Source organism: Caretta caretta, chromosome 10, assembly GCF_965140235.1.
Source record: "Caretta caretta isolate rCarCar2 chromosome 10, rCarCar1.hap1, whole genome shotgun sequence".
NCBI classification, from domain to species: Eukaryota; Metazoa; Chordata; order Testudines; family Cheloniidae; genus Caretta; species Caretta caretta.
The window spans coordinates 22309552-22328916 of NC_134215.1; the positions used below are offsets into that span (position 1 = coordinate 22309552).

General features: G+C 37.5%; 1 protein-coding gene across 13 annotated transcripts in view; it reads left to right on the top strand.

Moving 5' to 3' along the window:
- Window positions 1-19007, top strand: part of MRTFB (myocardin related transcription factor B) — a 194077-nt gene extending 175070 nt beyond the window's left edge. For 12 of the 13 annotated variants that reach the window (XM_048868371.2, XM_048868372.2, XM_048868373.2 and 9 more), the window contains 6 exons: window positions 136-1152; window positions 2695-2844; window positions 4526-4675; window positions 4951-5088; window positions 6174-6234; window positions 13449-19007. In XM_048868371.2, the coding sequence (XP_048724328.2) occupies window positions 136-1152; window positions 2695-2844; window positions 4526-4675; window positions 4951-5088; window positions 6174-6234; window positions 13449-13984 (2052 nt within the window). In that variant the 3' untranslated portion in view covers window positions 13985-19007. The remainder of the gene's footprint in view (window positions 1-135; window positions 1153-2694; window positions 2845-4525; window positions 4676-4950; window positions 5089-6173; window positions 6235-13448) is intronic. The other variant, XM_048868377.2, reaches the window with a different exon arrangement.
- Window positions 19008-19365: the final 358 nt, after the last annotated feature.

Below are 19365 nucleotides of genomic sequence, written 5' to 3' on the forward strand. Positions count from 1 at the left end.
TCTCTCTTGCACACAAAAGATGAGTGCATAATGAATAGTGAATACGCTGAATATGCTTTTAGCAAAATCCAATGCAGGTAAAACAACATGCTGGTTTGGTTTGGTTTTGAAAACTAAGTCTTATTTTATCCTCAGGTAGCTGAACTGAAGATGGAATTGAAATTAAGGGGATTGCCAGTGTCTGGAACGAAAACAGATCTTATTGAGCGTCTGAAACCCTACCAAGACCTTAATAATAATAGTGTCAATACTAATAAAGTGGTTGCAATAACCACTTCTACTGGTGTCATCAGTAACACAGGGGAGGTAACTGTGACATTCCCTGTTACAACATTAAATAAATCAGTAGGGAGCTTTCCTTCAGAAACATCGTCTGCTGGAACTGGCTTCAAATTAGCACATACTGAAAGCATTAGCTCCCCTTTGCCCATTTCACCATCTTCTTCAGAACAATCAAGTCTAAGCACAGATGACACAAACATGACAGATACTTTCACAGAAATGATGACCATGATGTCACCATCCCAGTTCTTAAGTACTTCACCTCTAAGAGTGACTGTGAATGAAGACAGTCTGAGTCATGCTAGTAGAAGCATCTCAAGCATGGAGCTTGATGCAGCAGAAAAGGACCGCAAGCTTCAAGAAAAAGAGAAGCAGATTGAAGAGCTCAAAAGGAAACTGGAACAAGAACAGAAACTTGTGGAAGTACTGAAAATGCAACTGAAGGTTGAAAAACAGGGTCAGCAGCAGCAATCCCAGACTCCTGTTAACTCCATAACTATGTTGGATCAGAAACAACTAAATGCTGCTATCAAAGATGAAAACACTCTCACTGATTGCTCTAGTCCAAGGCAACCAGTATCTGTAACCAGCCATTCTTTAGGACAGCCAGTGTCTACTGGTGGCCAGAACCTAGTTGCTAAAAAGGCTGTCATTATCAAGCAGGAGGTACCTTTGGCCAAAGCTGAACCACAGAATGTAATCTCTCAATTCTATGTGAGTTCACAGAGGCAGCCACAAACTGCAGTTGTTGCCCAGCCTCAAGCTTTACTAACTACCCATGGATCAACACAGTTGCTACTCCCACTGTCTATCCAAGGACCAAATTCAGCCACTTCAGTGCAGCTACCAGTGGGCAATATACAGCTACAGGTATGAAATGTTTTATCTAACTTTAATCATTTAAATTACCCATTATGATTGTAAGCCATGCTACTTATTTTTTATATAGAGTAGAAAAATGCTGTTTATATGCTTAATTATAAAAATATTGACTTATTTCACAATTGTATTAGACTTGAGTAGAAACTATCAAGAGCCAATCTTTTCAGTTAGCTTCTTTTCCCTCACGCAGGCATTTCCTAGATGAGTCCTTTTTGTGCATTCTAGCAAAGATTTTTTGAAAAATTTCCATGACAATTATTCTTCCAGGGATTAAGCCTACTAGCCCAAGAGACAAGTACCTGCAGTCCTCTATCCTTTTCCGCATGCACTCCCTCCTGCCCCCAGTAAATCAACTCTGACTTCCCACCACCACACAAGTCATCAGTTCTTCCCTCATAAATAAAATCAGTTCTGATGCCCACCCCTCAGATTAAATTAATTCTCACATCCACTTACGTTTTAATTAATTAGCTATAGGCTCTCCCGAAATCAGTTAATTCTGGCCTCAAAAACCACATTCCCTCCACATGCTGGGATCTCCCCTGCCAGTGTAGCTTGGGAAGCCCATCATCTCTTTGCTTGGAACCTTTGCTGCCTTCTTGAATATGCAAATAGCTCTTCTCCACATGGGCCACTCTGCTCCTTGCTCCCCTAACCTTCAGGTAAAGCAGCAGATCCAACCCCTTTGCTCCTTTTTCTTTGCTTCAGCAACCCCACTCTCCACAATATAAATCAGTTAGGTGATTCTAGTGCAACTGATCTCCATGACATTCTGTACTACTGAACTGTGAGTCTCCTTTATCTCCTTTCATTCAGACTTTGTAGTAGTGACATCACTTAGTTTTAGTAGGCTACCAAGCTAAGAAGAAAAAAAACATGACTTAAAAGTATCACCTATCATACCAGCATGCAGTGATGGTACACTTTGTTTAGGAAACAGTCTGCCCAGATTGTGTTGGGGGAGAATTAGCTTTGGCATAGAAAAGTTGTTAATGTTTTGGGGATGTTGGGTTTTTTTTGTTTGGGGGCGGAGGGGGGATAAGGGATTTACATTACTATACATTTGAGGTTCAAGGAACAGGTGTATAGAAAGGGGGTTTCTCAGTTGTGTACAAATATTTGTACACTATATATTCATGTGCTCTTGCTGTTTCATTTGCAGTCTCTGTCAATAAGGATTTGATGGAATTTTCCCACACTGTACAGAAAGTATCCTATTCAGATTTTCTGATCTATACTGGATTAGAGCATATAACTCCAAATGCTGTCGTTTGCAAAATGTGTATTGGGACTTTTCTCCCAAGTCCAACTGTGTGTTTGCCCATCTACTTCTATTTTACTTTTACATACTCAAATGTTGGGCTGTAAAGCTTCAGTGGAATCTGAAAGTGAAACAGTATTCAAACAATGTGACTTCTTGACTGATTGTAAATTACCACAACTGAGGATTATTGATTATGCCATAACTCTACTGTAAATAGCTAAAATATTAAATGCCATTGTGTAAATTTCATTTGTATTCTGGCTCAGTCACAAGCAGGAATTCAGGCTTCATCACAAGTATCTGCACCTGTTTCATCTTCTGGTCCAGTTCAGACAGCAGCACAGATGCATGGTCCACCATCAAAACAAAATACTGTCACACAGTATGTGCTCAGTCAGGCCCAACAAATCAGAAAGGTTTGTGACTACTGATGAGATATAAATGTGAAATTATCATATACTGTAATTTGAGGCATTTCTGTTACCATTTGCTACATGGGTAACCTAAGTTCTCTGTTAGGAAATATTATCCTTTCTAAGGCAGACAACATGGTTTACTGCATACTATATAGCGGGCCAGAAAGAATGATTCTGTAGCCTGGTGATTAGGGTGCCCATCTGGAAAACCAAGGTTTCAGGCCCTGCTCCAGTGAATATTTAAGTATTCTATAAAAAGTGAAACAGCTTCTACAGTGGAGATTGAGAGAGACCTACCCCAGAATACCCTCTACTCTGGTGGTTAGGGTACTCATCTTAGAGACGGGAAACCCTGTTTCAAATCAGTGTGTGGGGATTTGTACCAAAGTCTCCCACATACCCAGTGGGTGCTGTAACCACTGGGCTATAGAACATAGAAGGGATGTATTTCCTCCCTTTGTATGTGTGTGTGTGAGAGAGAGAGAGAAAGGTACCTAAACCAGGTCTGGCCTAACTCCAGGGCTGTGAATGCAGAGTGGAGGGAAGCATCTCCCTGCAGCCCACAATTAGGCACCCAACTCCCTTTAAGGGCCAGGACTTAGACCACACCCCTTTCTGACATTTTCTGTTGCCTAATTTAGGCAGCTTCCTGCTCAGTGTGCTGGCTTGTATGAATCCTGTTCTTTGGTACATAACTTGGGTCTGTGGATTCCACTACACCCCAGGATGCCTACATTTTAGGGATTGCACTGGTGAGTCTAAGTCACCTTTCTGGACCTAGTTGTTAACCTCTGTGTGCACCATATTTTCCCGATGTGAAAAAAATGGGGCTGATGGGCCTTAAACTTTAATAAGGTAGATATCATGAAAGAAAACTACTATATTAGTACTAGCTGTTGTATTTCTTTGTTATTAAGCATGTATTGTATTGATGGGAAAAACATTATTCCCATTTTTCCATTTATTTCTTTAGATTGTGCTCAAATACTAGCTAACCTACTCAAATAAGGACTTTTTATCTTAAAGGGGTAGATGTTACTGTTACGTAATTTTGATAATCCAGGTTTACAAAAGGTAGCCCCTAATCTGGCACGTATTTTAGATATGCACTCGGAGTTTATATCATCTTTTTCTAAGAACTAGTTTGAATTTAAATCAGGCCAGAAATTAGTATAATTGTGCTTCATTGGTTGGCCACTAGGTGGAGATGTTACTTTAAATTGTTTTATGCCTCATGTGCCAGAAACCATGTTCCTCTCAGAACAACACAGATAGGTCATGTGCTTCCTGGAAAATCAGAGAGGAAAGCAGTTTAGATTTTTTTTTTTTTTTTTTTAAGTATAATCATGAGCAAAAGCTTTTGGCAGACTCTTCAGGCAGACTGAAGCTGTATTATAAATTTCAGGTGAGTAAAGGCTCAACATTGCAGAGTGACAGTCTCTCTCCAAGAACAGCAGTGCTGATAGTTGCTCCAGACTCTTCTGCCTAATCCACTGAAAAATACAGACAATTATTGTAGTTATAGAAAAATCACTTTCCCAGGTAGAAGTTAAGCAAACAAATACATAAGAAAGAAAGCATAATTGCTTTTACTTTCCCTAATGATTTTATTTTAATGTCATTTAACCATGATTGCGAATATAAAAATGTTAGCTTTTGATAAAATATTAATCCTTTACAGGTTTTCCCACCTAATACATCAAATACAGTATTTCCCTATCAAAATCCACCTGTTAAAACACTACAACAGCCTTTTATCAATAAGGCATTAAACACTAGCCTTGATGCTGGGAAGAACCAGGTTCCCTCAGTGCAAAACGGACCCAATAAGGTAAGATTTGCTCACTTCTTCTCCATAAGGCTGTTGCTACATTTTTTATTAAGAACATTTATTAGTGTTGGGTGTATATGAATATTTTACATACAGAATACATACATCTAATCTAGCTGTAAAACAGTTAAAAGTAATCACACACTATCAGCTAAATAGTTATCTGACTGGAGAACCAGGGTAAATCTAGTATTTATATAGCTGATCCCCTTAAGAATAGTTTACTTTACCAATATGGTTCACTTGTTTGTTCATTATGTTGTTGTTTCACATAGCCTGACTCACCCTCGGAGTCCCAACCATATATCATACAACACCCTCTATTCAGCAATCCAGGAACCAAGACAAAAGACCCTCCACGTTATGAAGAGGCCATAAAACAGACCCGCAACATGCAGGCATGTCAGCGAGAGGTAGGTTAAATAAGAGAAAATAACTATCAGATAATTTTTTCCCTTTTTACATAGAATTATTAAAATCAGTGTCAGTGTGTTGGTCCGAGTGCCAGGATTTCCCTGCATGCACTCCATTGCTCAGACCTACCCTATTGGCATTTGGATATATATAGTGATTTTCACTCCAAGAGCTCTGGTTTTTCATGATTCTGTTAACTGAATTTATCCTTTAGATAAAATTATTTCAGATGTACAAAATATTGGTTGTTTGTCTGTATATTTAGCTGTATGGAAATAATTAATATTGTGACATTATCAAATATGACACCTTGTTACCAATCTAGCAATAATTACCCTTCAAATGACATTGCATGTTTTCAGCTCTTTAAAGAGGTTGTCTGACCCATAATACCTTGAAAATGGACAAGCTGTATTTGATAAGTGTACAATTATTTTTTCATTGTTTGTATTTGTGTAAAATTGTTCAACAACATTTAAAAAGGTACGTTAGCAGGACCACTCAAAAAGACCCTCTCATTTTAATGAGTGTTGTCAGTACTATTATGAGGAATATTGGATTGTGGGCCTTAAAGTATCACTATGACATCATTCATATTGGCAATGAGGAGACTTCAAGACAGTTGCAAGGCAAGATGCTCATTTGCTTTATTTGTATTTCGTTGTAATAATTTCTTTAGAATGCTATTTAATATATTTTTTATATATATAAAACCCCAGTAGCCCACCCACTAGTCTTGGCTGGTGGCTTATGTGGTAGAAGAAGCCACTAAATACATCAACATTACTTACATTATTTAAAAAAAAATATTTCTCCTTGCCTTTCAGCAGCTTCCTGATTTGCTTCATGCTAATCCCCTCAGTGACAACACTATAAAACAGATGACAACCACCTCTAATATCATTCAAAGTATTATTTAAAAGCATGGCATTACTCCAGCTTTTACTGGTGAGGCTAAAGTCATTTAAAAAAAAATCTAGAGCCATAATCCAAGCTAATGTTAATAGTGTTATTGAGGGAAGCTGGCAATCAATCACATCTTATATTAGAGTCTGCATGACAAGAAATTCTCTCTCCGTTACAGATTTCAAATGCACACAGTCAACAGATGGATGATCTCTTCGATATCCTCATTAAGAGTGGAGGTAAGTCAGATTAACACTATGTGTAATGTATAGACAAAACTATTTAAAAAACTGATAGAAATTAGAACAAGAAGTTAAGATGCGACGGGAAGAAAAGAGTAAGGAAGAAAATGGGACCACTACAGCAGAGGGGTCTCATCTGCTGGAGTAAGTGGATATTTAGGTACCAAACATGGCATTTATTATTCCTGTTCAGTTCTCTAAGAACACTGTACCTAAATGCAAAGTATTTGAAAGGCCAAAGTTCCATTAGCACTGAGGAAAATAATCATTCACCCTATACCACAAGCTGACTGCTGCTGTAGAAGGCTGTCAGTTGTGATATATTAGCTTTAGACAGTGACAAAAATATCTTAGTAGAAAGTATACACGTAGTTCTACATTTTAACTGGACAGCTATTTATCAAGGTTTCAGCTCTCATTTTGATGCAAGTGAAACATTCATTTCAGGGGTATTTGGGAAGTAAATTACTTATCGTTCTGATCCAGTTCAGAGGAAAGAGGTGTAATTAAAATCTGCTTCCTGTAGATTTATATGAATTAAATTTTGAAAAAAAGTGATTTGTATTTAAAACAAAAGGACAATGCTATATCCAGAGTCTTACAAACACGTACTTTTGTAAATTTAATATATTCCTCATCTGCCATTCTAGAAAACGTTTCTTCCCCATTTGTCTAGAACATTGTTTCTCAATGACTGTTCCATGGACTGGTGCTGGTCCCTGGTATCGAAAAGGTTGTGAAACACTGCTCTAGAATACTGGCCATTCTGCTCATGCTTCCTGTCTTTTTCTGGGCTCTTTCACGTACCTCTCCCTCCCTCCCGACTCCATGAATGTTAGCAAGCCTGGAGAACCACTTCAATCACTCTCTTTGGGTAAGTTATTTAAGTGGTAAAAGTCCTCAGTAGCTTCCCCTTTCTAACAGGGTACAAGAATAATTTCCAGGGTCAGTCTTCTTGATGTGGTTCTAGTTCTGCTGCTACAGATCCTGTGTATTACTGACTATCATTATCACATCAAGCCATTTATGGATGCAGAGTTTTTGTATCTGCCACCTGAGAAAAACCTGCACTCTAATTCTCACAATTCATTATGTCTGCTAACAGTAGTATAGTATCGTGTTTGGTAGGATAGAAGAAAAAGACACATGAAAGGAAAACTTCATATTAGAATCTGGAAAAGACAACATATATGGAATAAAGCATGTTTCCATTGTAATGTACAAAATTAACACGTTAAAACCTAACCCTCAAAGAAACTATTGGGGGAAATAGGCATAAAATGTGCACACACACACTAGTTAATGGCTAACTTCCTGTAAATTAAGGAAGTTAAATTAAATTAATTATTAAATATTAATTACGTCACATTTTAATTTACTTTATTTAATTATTAATTAAAATAAGTATTAATTAATTTAATTAATTAATATTTCAGTCAGCATTTAAACTAAGGTTAAAGATCAGAAAGCAACTCTGAACAAAAGAATTTTGCAAACTATCATTGGCATAAAACTATACATAAAATTCATTGTAGGCTGAGAAATGATTAATATACTCAGAGGAAAATGTTCTGATAGCAAGTAATCAAATTAGTGTAATATTTAGTGTTGCTTCCATAAGGTTATTGATGAGTGCCAAGATAAAAACCTGATTGTTCGGCAGTAGCTGGAATTTCAACCACATCCTAAAAATCTATAGTATTTCTGTTAGTCAAAATTAACTGAAGAGTTATAAGAATAAACTTGAATTACACAATGCAGAGATTGTATAATCTGAAAGCAACACAGCTGCCTGTACAGACTAACCACAATATAAGACCTTTGTCATGATCAAGACTATTACACAAAAATTCAAACATCTTAATACAGACCAATCAAGCTTTGTTTAATGTGTACAAATGGTTCTAATGCTCCCAAAAACATCTTCATGCTAATGGTTCTATGCTTCTCACTTCAAAATAATGATGTAAAGTTACAGGAAATGGTAAAGAACACATTATTATGCTTACTCAGGTATATACAAACATCTGTAGCAGAGGGTGAAGAAATTATGGTTTGATCAGTAAGAGTTATTTGCCAATTCCTGTAAGTTTTGCAAAAAAGTTAAACACAAATACCATGGCAGATATTTTCCATCATCTTATTAAAAAGGAAAGACCCCCCTTCCTGGGTTATTGCCCTAACCTACATGAGCTCTGCACTAAAAACCTCTGCCATCATAATGTGTTTTTTACCTTTTTTTATACCAACAGAAGCCCTCTTGCAGATGCAGTTATACTGGCCAAAAAGTGCTTTTGCTGACATAGAAAAGGCCCTACTTGAACTGCAGCTGAGTTGCAGACAAGCAATAACAGACATTATTATTATGGGCACACGGCAGGGCATCCACTGTCAAAATTGCAGTGGAAGCCTAATATTGTGGAATCTGCAATATCGCAAATTAAGCTGGGCCTTAGATATAGCTTATATTGTTTGGGAAACTAGTGTGAACTATACCAGCAAAAGCACATTTTTGCCATGAGAAACTGTCTCTCAAATTGGTTAGTCTCTAAGGTGCCACTAGTACTCCTTTTCTTTTTGCGAATACAGACTAACACGGCTGCTACTCTGAAACCTGTCTCTCTACTAGGCACATTTACTAGAACAGCTATATACCAGCAAACCTTTTTTAGTGAAGACTAGACTCGAGAAAACTGTGTGGATTGGTAGACAAAAAAGCTTTTCATTGTCTTCGCTTAAAGTTTTATGTGCAAAAATTGTTTGTGAACTCTGTTCAGTTAGTAAATGTACAACAGAGGTGTGATCTTGCAACTAGTTCCATTAACTTTACTGGGGCTATTTCATTAAAAGCAGCAAGATTGAAGTTTAGAAAGAGCTAATAAACAAGGCATAAGAAAAAAAGTAGGCATACTTAGCCTGTCAAAAATTAGCAGGAACATTGCTTACAAGTTGAGTGTGCAAAAAAATTTCTTCTGTGCAAATTTTTGCAGCAGAGTTCAAATTTGTGCACCATGAGGCAAATGTGCCCAAGTGAGTAAAATGCTTATACATTTAAAAATTTGCAATTTATGTCTATTTATATGGGTTTTCAGATAGAGACATCATAAGTAAAAAAAAACAAACAAAAGTTTGTTTTAAATTTTAAAATTTTCCTTTAAAAAAAATCAATAAATGATTATCAGCTAAGAATAAGATATGTAATTACAAATGCATTTTAATTTCCTTATTGGTGGAAATGTCAGGCTGCTAAACTAACCTTACTGTTTTTCCCCACAATCTTTTTCATTTGCCCATTTAATATAAACTCTGTCCACATCTGTCAGTCCTCCATCCAGCTGGTAACTCTTAATACACATCAGCATGTTCAAATGATCTACTCGTAAACAATTCCGTAGTTTGTTTTTTAGAGAGTGTTCATTAAGCTAACGCCACTCTCAGAGTCTGCACCTGATGCTAGGAAGGTTCCTCCAATATCCATCAACTTTGCAAGATCCTGAAATGTTCTTTCTGGTGAGCAAATGTCACCATATTCGGGAAACTTAAAACCAAGTGGCTTTTGATTCTTTTGGCTACTGCAAACTTGAAGTCGTACTGACTGACTATAACAATCTCTTCAGCAAGAAAGACTTTGTATTTTGAACAAAGGGATTTGACCTGATGACTTCCAAAATTGAAGTCACACTTAACTATTGCTGCACAATCAAAAGCAGACTTCATCCTCTGGAAACCTGTCTGCCAAATGTGCACACAAGATATTTATGAAAGTTATTATGGAACTGGTATCAATTTCATTATTTTCTTGAGAGCTCATATCTAAGAGAGCCTTAACTTTGTCACTCCATAAGAATCTCCAAGGTACTGTCTTCTGATCTTGTTCAGTTTACCTCGGGCAAGGGGAAATGCTTCAAGAGGTGTAAGGCCCTGTTTCTGGAGCAGCGTGGATAGTGAAGCCAGCTCCGACAGAACATCATTCAAAACTTCTAATGTTATTCGGTATTCCATGGTATTCAGCTTTTTGTGGCAGTATTTAGAAACCGGATCCGTATCTTTATCCTGCTTAAAATATTCCAGAAGAGGATTAGAGTTTGAGTAAGTGCTCGAAGTGCAAAGTGCCTACATAACCAGTGCACTTCATTGAGTGGCCTGAAAGCCACTGACTTGCATTCAGAAGCATCCACTATTTCCTGAAATTTGCATTTTCTCCTGGATGACCAACAGAACACCGTGTAGACAGTTCTCATTAAGGTTTTGATGTCTCTTATCAGCTTGACCTCTTTCCATTCATCAGAAATCCCCAAGTCTTCCCGGTGTGCAATGCAATGTTGCTGAACTAAGTGTGGAATATCACGTTTCAGCTGAGCAGCCATGCCATTGAGTTTGCCCAACATCACGGAGGCACCATCAGATGTGAACATCACCATTTTCATTAGATCAAGTTGGTGGTTTTTTAAAACTCTGATTACAGACACTATTGAAACAGCATCATATTCTTGCAATCATAATAGTCCACCAAACGAAGGTTTATAGTCTTCAGAATTTATGGATCTATATCTAAAGTAGAGTATCAAGTATGTTAATGGATATATCAGTGCTTTCATCAACAGCTAGAGTATGAAATATTGCCAATGCTATTTCATGCATGAGGTCATTTTGGACAATGCAGTTGATAATTTCAATAAATTCAAAAGTATAATTTTTACTTCTCCAGCTCGCTGGTACTTTTCCATATGGTCATTAATATCCTGAACAGAAAGCTTTGAGCTGTTCATTTTAATAGCCAACACCGCATTGTCAATAAATACCTTGATTTCTTCTGGGTTTGAGCGCTTGCATTCAAGATTAATTTGCCTCCTCTGCTTTTCAGCTGGACTTTCAAGAATCATGCTAAGCAATCTGCTCTGTAAGGAAGGGTTTTTGTTTCTAAGTCTTGTTACACCATCTATAAGAGACTTATTTGACAGATGATGCTTTCAGAAATCCAACTTCCATACATAGTTCCACATTCTTCGTGTTGAAAATTCTCCCAGAGCTCTGGCATCTCAACAATGTACACAAACCACTCGGTTGTCCTCATCATATGAGAATATTTCACAAAGTTTAACAGGCATTACACTATGTGACTTTGGTGTAACCATCTCTATAGTCTCATCCAGCCATCCAGATTTAAATGAAGTTGCTGTTCTTTTATGCTTTAGACCGCTAGACAGTGACATTTTGGGATTGACTGATTTATTTAAAATTAATACTTTTATTATATGGCTACTATTTCAGTATGCTTAACAAAAGGGCAAATGGGAGATCATTCAGATCAGGAAACCGGAAGTTTGTGCATAGCTCCGATCACATCCATGTATCTGTGGCAAAAAAACAGTAAAACATCACAAGTAAATGTATGAAGTCCAATGCCTTTGAAAGATTTCAATCACGAAAACAACACTTACCTTTGTTCATTTCTGGGAAATCTTTGCAGTTCCTTAGCAACTACAGCTAGGCATTTTGACTTATTCGCATGTACTTGAGTTTGTACACAGACTACAAGGAGATGTGTGGATCCCCCGTCCCGCTGTGATCAATGTTCCATGTTCAAAATGCTGGTGGGAAGGGGTATGATTCATTGCCCTCCTTTCCCTTTCCTGCCCCCCTTGCCAGCTAGTAGAATCTGGCTGTGTTGATAGATGGCGGGCAAATAATATCAAAAGTCACCCATAAATAGGGTGACCAGATCGCAAGAGTGAAATATCAGGACACATTGGGCGAGTGGGGGAAGAGACCCACACAGCTTCCCTGGCCTACACCCCCTGAACCCACTATGCCCATAGCCCCCCCCACAACCTTCCACATTTGACACAAATGCACAGTGCTGTGCACACCACCACCCCTGCCCACAGCCCCAGCACCCCACACAGAACCCCCCCCCACTTGCTAATTTCCCAATACACACAGATTTCTCCTTCCTCCCAGTGCCTTTCCCCACAGCCCCACCACAACTAAACAATGCCCCACACAGACCCCCACCCACTGCCCAGTGCCCTGACACACACATCTCCCCCCTGCTAGCACCCCAAAACACACAAACCTCCCGCACTGCCCAGCGTCCTCTTTACCCTTGCAGGCCCCACACACCTCCCAGACACTCACTCCCAGACACACCCTGCCCCCTTCCCTGGCCGCACTCACCAGCCCTGCTGGGAGGTCTCTGGCTCCTAGGGTCAGAGTGGCGAGGGGGTGTCTCCACTCTCCATGTGCTGTGCCCGCCACAACTGTGAGCTCTGTGGCTCCCACTGGCCGGGAAAAGCACCAATGGGAGCTGCCGGAGCAGGGCTTGCAGGCACCGGCAGCACATAGAGACCCAAAGAGCCAGCAGGTCCCTCTGGCTCTTAGGGTTGGATCAGGTTAGGTCAGGGGGAGAGGCACCGCCACGCCAGCCCCAGGACTTTGGCGGTGATGGTGAGCGGGCGTCCCAACCGATGTGCGGTCAGGACACGAGACAAATGTGCGCATGGTGTTTCCCTGTGTGCCCGGGGTTTAGAATCTATGTGCGCGCGTGCACGCACAGCTTAAAGGGAACAGTGCTTGTAAGGTTAAGTAAATAGTTCTGTTAGCCTCCTCAAGGATTTGTGGAGTTACTGCTTAAGTAGAAATGTCCTTTTACTAAGAACAACACTAGGTGAGCTCTTGTTCTAAGGTAATATTTGGTACTAAGTTAGTGAAGCAGCTGTATAACCGTAGTAAAATACAGTTGGACATAGCACTAGTATTTCAGATCTTCAATTTAGAAAGACCATGGACATCATGTCAGTCCTCCTCAAATTAAATACAGTATTTCAGACTTGCTGAAATATTACTGACAAGAAAAGATGTGGAGATCAATTTAAAAGACCTCGTGTCTCATTATTTGCAGTGTTATAGCCATGTTGGTCCCAGGATATTAGACACATGTAATGGATTAGGCAGTATCTTTTATTGGACCAACTCCTGAAAAAGCATTCTGTGTAAGCTCAAAAGCTTGTCTTTTTCATCAACAGAAGTTGATCCAAGAAGAGATATTATCTCAGCCACCTTGTCTCATTATTAAAATGATAAACAACTTAACGTGCTTAGTTTAGGATTTACAGTTCATACCTCAAGAAAGTATTTAGTAGTTGAATATTTGAAGGTACCTAATTTTTTTTGCCCTTTATTTTCATGGATTTATTTTTTCTTTTATACAGAGATTTCCCTCCCTCTAAAAGAGGAACCATCTCCCATTTCCAAAATGAGACCAGTTACAGCCAATATCACCACAATGCCAGTGAACACAGCAGTATCTCGCCCTCCACCACAAGTCCAAATGGCACCTCCTATGTCTTTAGAACCAACAAATAGTTTATCGATAAGTTTGGAGAATCAACTTGAAGCTCTCTTGGATGGACATTTACCTTCAGGTAATGAAATTCCTCAACTAGCAAGCAGTAGCGAGGACAGAGAATCATTTTCTCTGATTGAAGATCTTCAGAATGATCTGCTTAATCACTCCAGCATGCTTGATCATGCTCATTCACCCATGGAAACAGCTGACCAACAATTCACTGCTAATAGTTCCTGTTTATCTCTTGACCTTCCTGACACAAATTTAGACAATATGGAGTGGTTAGACATTACCATGCCCAATTCCTCATCAGGGCTTACTCCTCTGAGCTCTACTGCCCCAAGTATGTTTTCCACTGACTTTCTAGATCCACAAGACCTACAGTTGCACTGGGATTAAGCTATAGAGGTACAGCAGATGAAAACTTCACTTTATCCGTTTACAGTATAGGTCCTTTGACACTATTCTGATTGCAAATAAGGTAAATTACCACAGAATGATTGGGAAGGAGAAATGCTTGATGCTAATTCTGCATTTATGTTCAACTATACAAGTAAGTTTCTTTACCCTTCTATTAATAATGCAGATCAGAGCCATCTGGGAATTATACTTCACAGGTCGAGAGAATGATTGTAGTTATTGATGGAAAAGTACCACCAAGAAGAAAGCAGTGTATATAGGAAATAGCATTGAGATACCTTCATAATGCTCAAACGAACTGCAAAATGTGTGGTCATTTGATTAGACTTTAAACAGAAGAAAAATAGTGCAATCAGATTTCAACCTACTGTACCAATAAAGAGTAAACATTGTTTGAGGGAAGGTAAGATATCTCTGCACTTGATTGTTCCTGTGGACAGCCTGAGCCAAGATCAAGAGGCATTGTAAGGGCAAAGGCAACTAAGAGCACTGGCTGGTTCAGTGAAATTTCACTAGTCTAGAGTCTTTAAATTTGTTCAAGTTGTTTTTATATTTTATTTTCTGTGACTTTTAGAAAATTCCTCTCTTTCATTTTTAAATCCTGAAGGAAGAACTGCATCCAAAGGGATATTTTAAATGTAATTGCACACAATCCACTGTAGCAAGGCCAGGTATATTGAGAACACTGAATTTTCTATAGCAACACTTTGGATTTATTAGATATGTGTATATCAGACAGTTATTTGTATACTTTTTACCTTTGTGACTTGTACAGCTTATTTTTGTGGAGGCAGAGTAGCAGTGGTCACCAAACCAATAGACTACAGTATTCTATGAATATTTAATATCCAAGTTTACTTCCATTGTTTCAGAGACTATTTGCTAGAGACATTCATCTAACCAAATATCTCAAAGAATCATTTCAGGATATTAAAATGTTTACAGGACAATACAAGAGGAGTTCCATGTGATTCTTGTAGGCCCTGATCTTGCAAACATTTATGGACATGAGTAAGACATGCTGACCTCAATTAAAATTTTTGCAGGATCATGGTCAGAATACATAAGATGTACACAAGATAGTGACACACCGACTCCCTAACCCCTGAACATCTTAGGTAAAGAGCAATGAAAAAATAGAAAAGCTTCAAGATGTAAAATTCAACACTATTAAGGATTAATGCTTCAGAATAGATGACTGTAGCAAAAAAACAGTAGTTAATTGAGGGCATGCTGGATGGGTAGCAAGGGGGTTGTCATTTGTTACTGCATGCCCATAATTTGCTCCTTGTAGAATTTCTAACTTTTTAGAAACTAACATGAAAATACTTTGAAAAACAAACCAGAATGCAAATAAGAATTAAATATTCTAGAACTCTATTTTATTTCTCATACAATAACTTTAACAGTATTGCTGTAACTAATACATACATATTCCCACAACATTAAGATCAGAAATAAAGCAATTTCTGGGCTGAAAATGGGTCTCAGTTCAGAAACAATTGTTTTTTCAGTTTAAAAAATAACATTTAGCAAGTGATTAGTGCACAGTGTGGTGTTAAAGCTTATGCCATTTTGCAGAGGTAAACTGATATCAAAGAAATGCTGGAAACAAACTAAAAGTGGCTGCTGTTAACTGTACAGTAACCATTTTAATAAGCATACCAAAATGAACTTTCAAAATGGCTGTTAGTCCAAATTCTTATAACTTCCTAAATTACCAATCATGAAGTGTGAGCCATTAGTTCTGCTTGGGCAGAGTTCTGTTAACTAAGTATAAACATAGAAATCCAGACTAATGGATTACATCGCAGACTTGGGGACTATATTAGCATCTGTACTTTTTGGGATAGAGCCAATCAACATTTTAAAACTAATTACATATCTTGATATGAAATGTTTGCAAACACTTCATAAATGGCCACGCTTATCAAGATGCCATATCATACATGTAGTTTGGTTTTAAACAAACATTCTAAGAAAATATCAGTCATATTAACAAAAAAAGAAATTCAAAGTTAAGGGATAGGATGCTATCCTTATTCCTCACTGTTGTGCCTAGATACTGCCAGAAGTAGTTGTGCATACAATACTTGGGTATAATGTTACATAAGGACTGTCTGCCTTAAGATTTGATTGTCTTGGCTTTGGTATTATACATACTGTTACTTATGTGTAGTATTTTGCTTTTAATATTGATGAATAGAGTAGGGTTCTTCAGACAATAAATGAACAAATACCCTGACCTTTACCCATTCCACTTGGCGACACGCTCTGTGGGGGGTGATCCTATGAGGTGCTAAGTGCCTAGTCTGAGCGTTAAAGGCACTCAGCACCTTGGAGGAATAGGTGCTTGGTCTGGTAGCTAGACCTGTGTATGTAATTTATATTGATCTACGCTACTATGTTAGTATATTATGTATGATATTGTACTAAAAATGTGCAGTGTGAAATGTGACACCAGACCAAAGATGGTAGTAACAAAATGGCCCCTTTTGTCTTTGCCTTCTGTTTAAATGTGATGAAGGTGATTTTAACTCAAGTCAGTTTTCTAGTTGAGGAAAGAATTTTTTTGATGTGCATGTAAATATAGCTTCATGCTGGCAATATTGTATAGTATATTGCTATACAAATACCCTTATTGGCAATGTAGAATGTTAACAAACCCATAGGAATCTGTGTGCAGAAAAAAAATCCTATACATCTAAAATATGCTGATACCAGTACAGAATTGCTTTCTACTCATATTGGCTCAATTCATGTAAAACTAAGGGATTATTATACCTGTCCTTGAAACAAAAATGTGATTTTGTACAATTCAAAATTACTTGTATTGTAAAACCTTACACACACACAAATATAGATATACATATGTTTGCTTTAAAGTGTATGTTGTGAAATGTGCTACAATATTTGCCATATTCATACATACCTGGCATTGTGGAAAATTTCTTGTGCATGTTTTAAATGATCGTTTTTGTAATATAAAAAAGACAAATCTTTAACAATGACTGTACAGACTTGTGACTGCTACCACTAGAGTGGTATTTCTCATTGTGAGAACAGTTGCACTTGCAAAAGAATGCACTGATACCAAATTCACCAAGCTAGCTAAAGTAGACTAACAAAACATGGTTCCTGTGAACTGTGCTGTTAGTGGATGGTAACATCACAATTAAGGATACCATTTTTATCACTAAATTTACCACAAACAATTTTTCTTCTGCACTTCTAGTGCCCTTACTGAGGCATATAAGTTTACAAGATACCCTTATATGCCATTTTTCTTGCACACTAAACAGTTGATTATCCCGGTCATAAATTTAAAAGGCTTTTGAAGGGCAGAATTTATGGCAATTGTTCTCTGCACAACTTTAGGATCCAATCCTGAAACCTGAACTTGCAACAGTGAGGGTTTTCAGAATCAGGTTTTTAAAGAACGAAGTGCCACAGCATTTAGGAAGAACTTCCTACTCCTATGCTGAAATCTTTTTTAAACAGTTATTAAAACATAGTTAGTTCACCAAGGTAACCTTAAGGTAGGTAAGCAGGTATATAAAACAAGCAACATATGGATGTTTTCTATTGGTATTTGCCTATCTGCCAATATACAACACACATCTCGTAGGGCTGAAAATTGTAACAGGCAACATAATTGATAACCCAGCACAAGCTGTCTAACTGCTTTAAAGGTCACAAAAGACGACTCACTGTAATCACAGAATACTTTAACTGGAAGGGCCTTGTAAAGCTGACTGATGCACCATCATTTATTTGGATTGCATCCTAATTTTTTTTAAACTGGAAAATAAATAAATAAATATTAGGACATAGTGCCACAGAATTCTGAATAAAGAACCCTTAAATGCTGAAACACTTTATACAGTTGTAGAACTGTTAAATTTTTAAATCTGTTTTCCTATCACTTTTCTTATCAATCAAATAAACATAGCTGTAAAGAGATTAAGTGGAACATGCATAAGAGGATCATTATCTGAGCTCTCAAATCTAATTAACCTGTATGTTTGAGCAACAGTCCCCTTTTACATCAAGTTGTTAAATGTAAAAGGAAATTGGAAGCAAGCATTGAAGTTCATGCATCAGTGCAGTTCCACATTAGAAAAGGAGAGACTGCATTCTGCAGTGTCTGAGTTTGAATGCAAGGAATTTTCTTATCCAGTGTGTAAAACGTAGCTTTAGAAATCTAGCAGTCATCATGGTAACTGTTTGAGGGCTATGTTTCAGCAAAGAATAGGAAAAAGTACATCTTTATACTACAGTGTAACAACTGTGATTTTTTAGGTAAGACTACTGCTTAAATAATCAAAAGGAGATACACAGCCTCAAATAAAATAATAGGAACCAAAGCATTGTCATTTATATTGCCAAAGGAGGCATTTTGTATTTTAAAGGAAAAAAGTCAGTCCCAAAAGGTATTATCCACTTACTTAATTATACTTATTAAAAATTAAGGATGTAGATATTTCTGAAGTTGTTTTTGATGTTAACAGCACACATTTGTTGTTTTGTTTGAGAAATTGTATTAAGTAATATCTGGTTTCTCTCTTCATTGTTGCTTGCAGTAGAAATAATGCTTATTGTGATAGGTGTTTCTCTTCTTATTTTCATAGTCACAATTATGTCTTAGCATCTCACTTTATGAAAAAAGAAGAAAGATACTAATCTGTAGAGCCCTCTTCATTTAAGCACTAGTTTATTAAATAAAAATTATGGCAATCAGGATGTCCATTTATGTTTGCCTTTCTAGAAGAAACCATGATGCCTTTGTATTTGCTGTTTGCACCCCTGAGATAAATTCCATATCTTTGAATGCCATATGTTTTGCACATTGTACTGTATATATGTAATGCATACTGTATTTTTATATGTGTAGTACATTTAACAAATATTTTGTACATAGTGGCAACATTGTAGCTACTGAGGAAATGTCTGACATCAGCATTTTTGCTATGTGTCTCAAATAAAAAAAAGAAACTGTGTACATTTTTTGTTCATGTCTGACAAATACTATCATTTCAGAGAGTAATCAGCAAAAGCAATCAAAAACATGCCATCAGAAATATTCTTAACTCTTGACCCACTGCTACGGTAACACCTGGGTAACCACAGCCCCAAAAAGGAATGAGAATAAAAATATATAGGTACAAATACCCTACAAATGGATTTTTAAAATGTAACAGCATAACAAATTGAAGCCTTTAAAATTTAACTTTCAGGGGGGATAAAAACAACCAACCAAACAAGGATATTTGTAAAGGAGTGAATACCAGACCAGCTGCGTGTTCCATTCTAGAAATTAAGTAGAAGATCCATACTGTACATGGTATATTTTATATTTA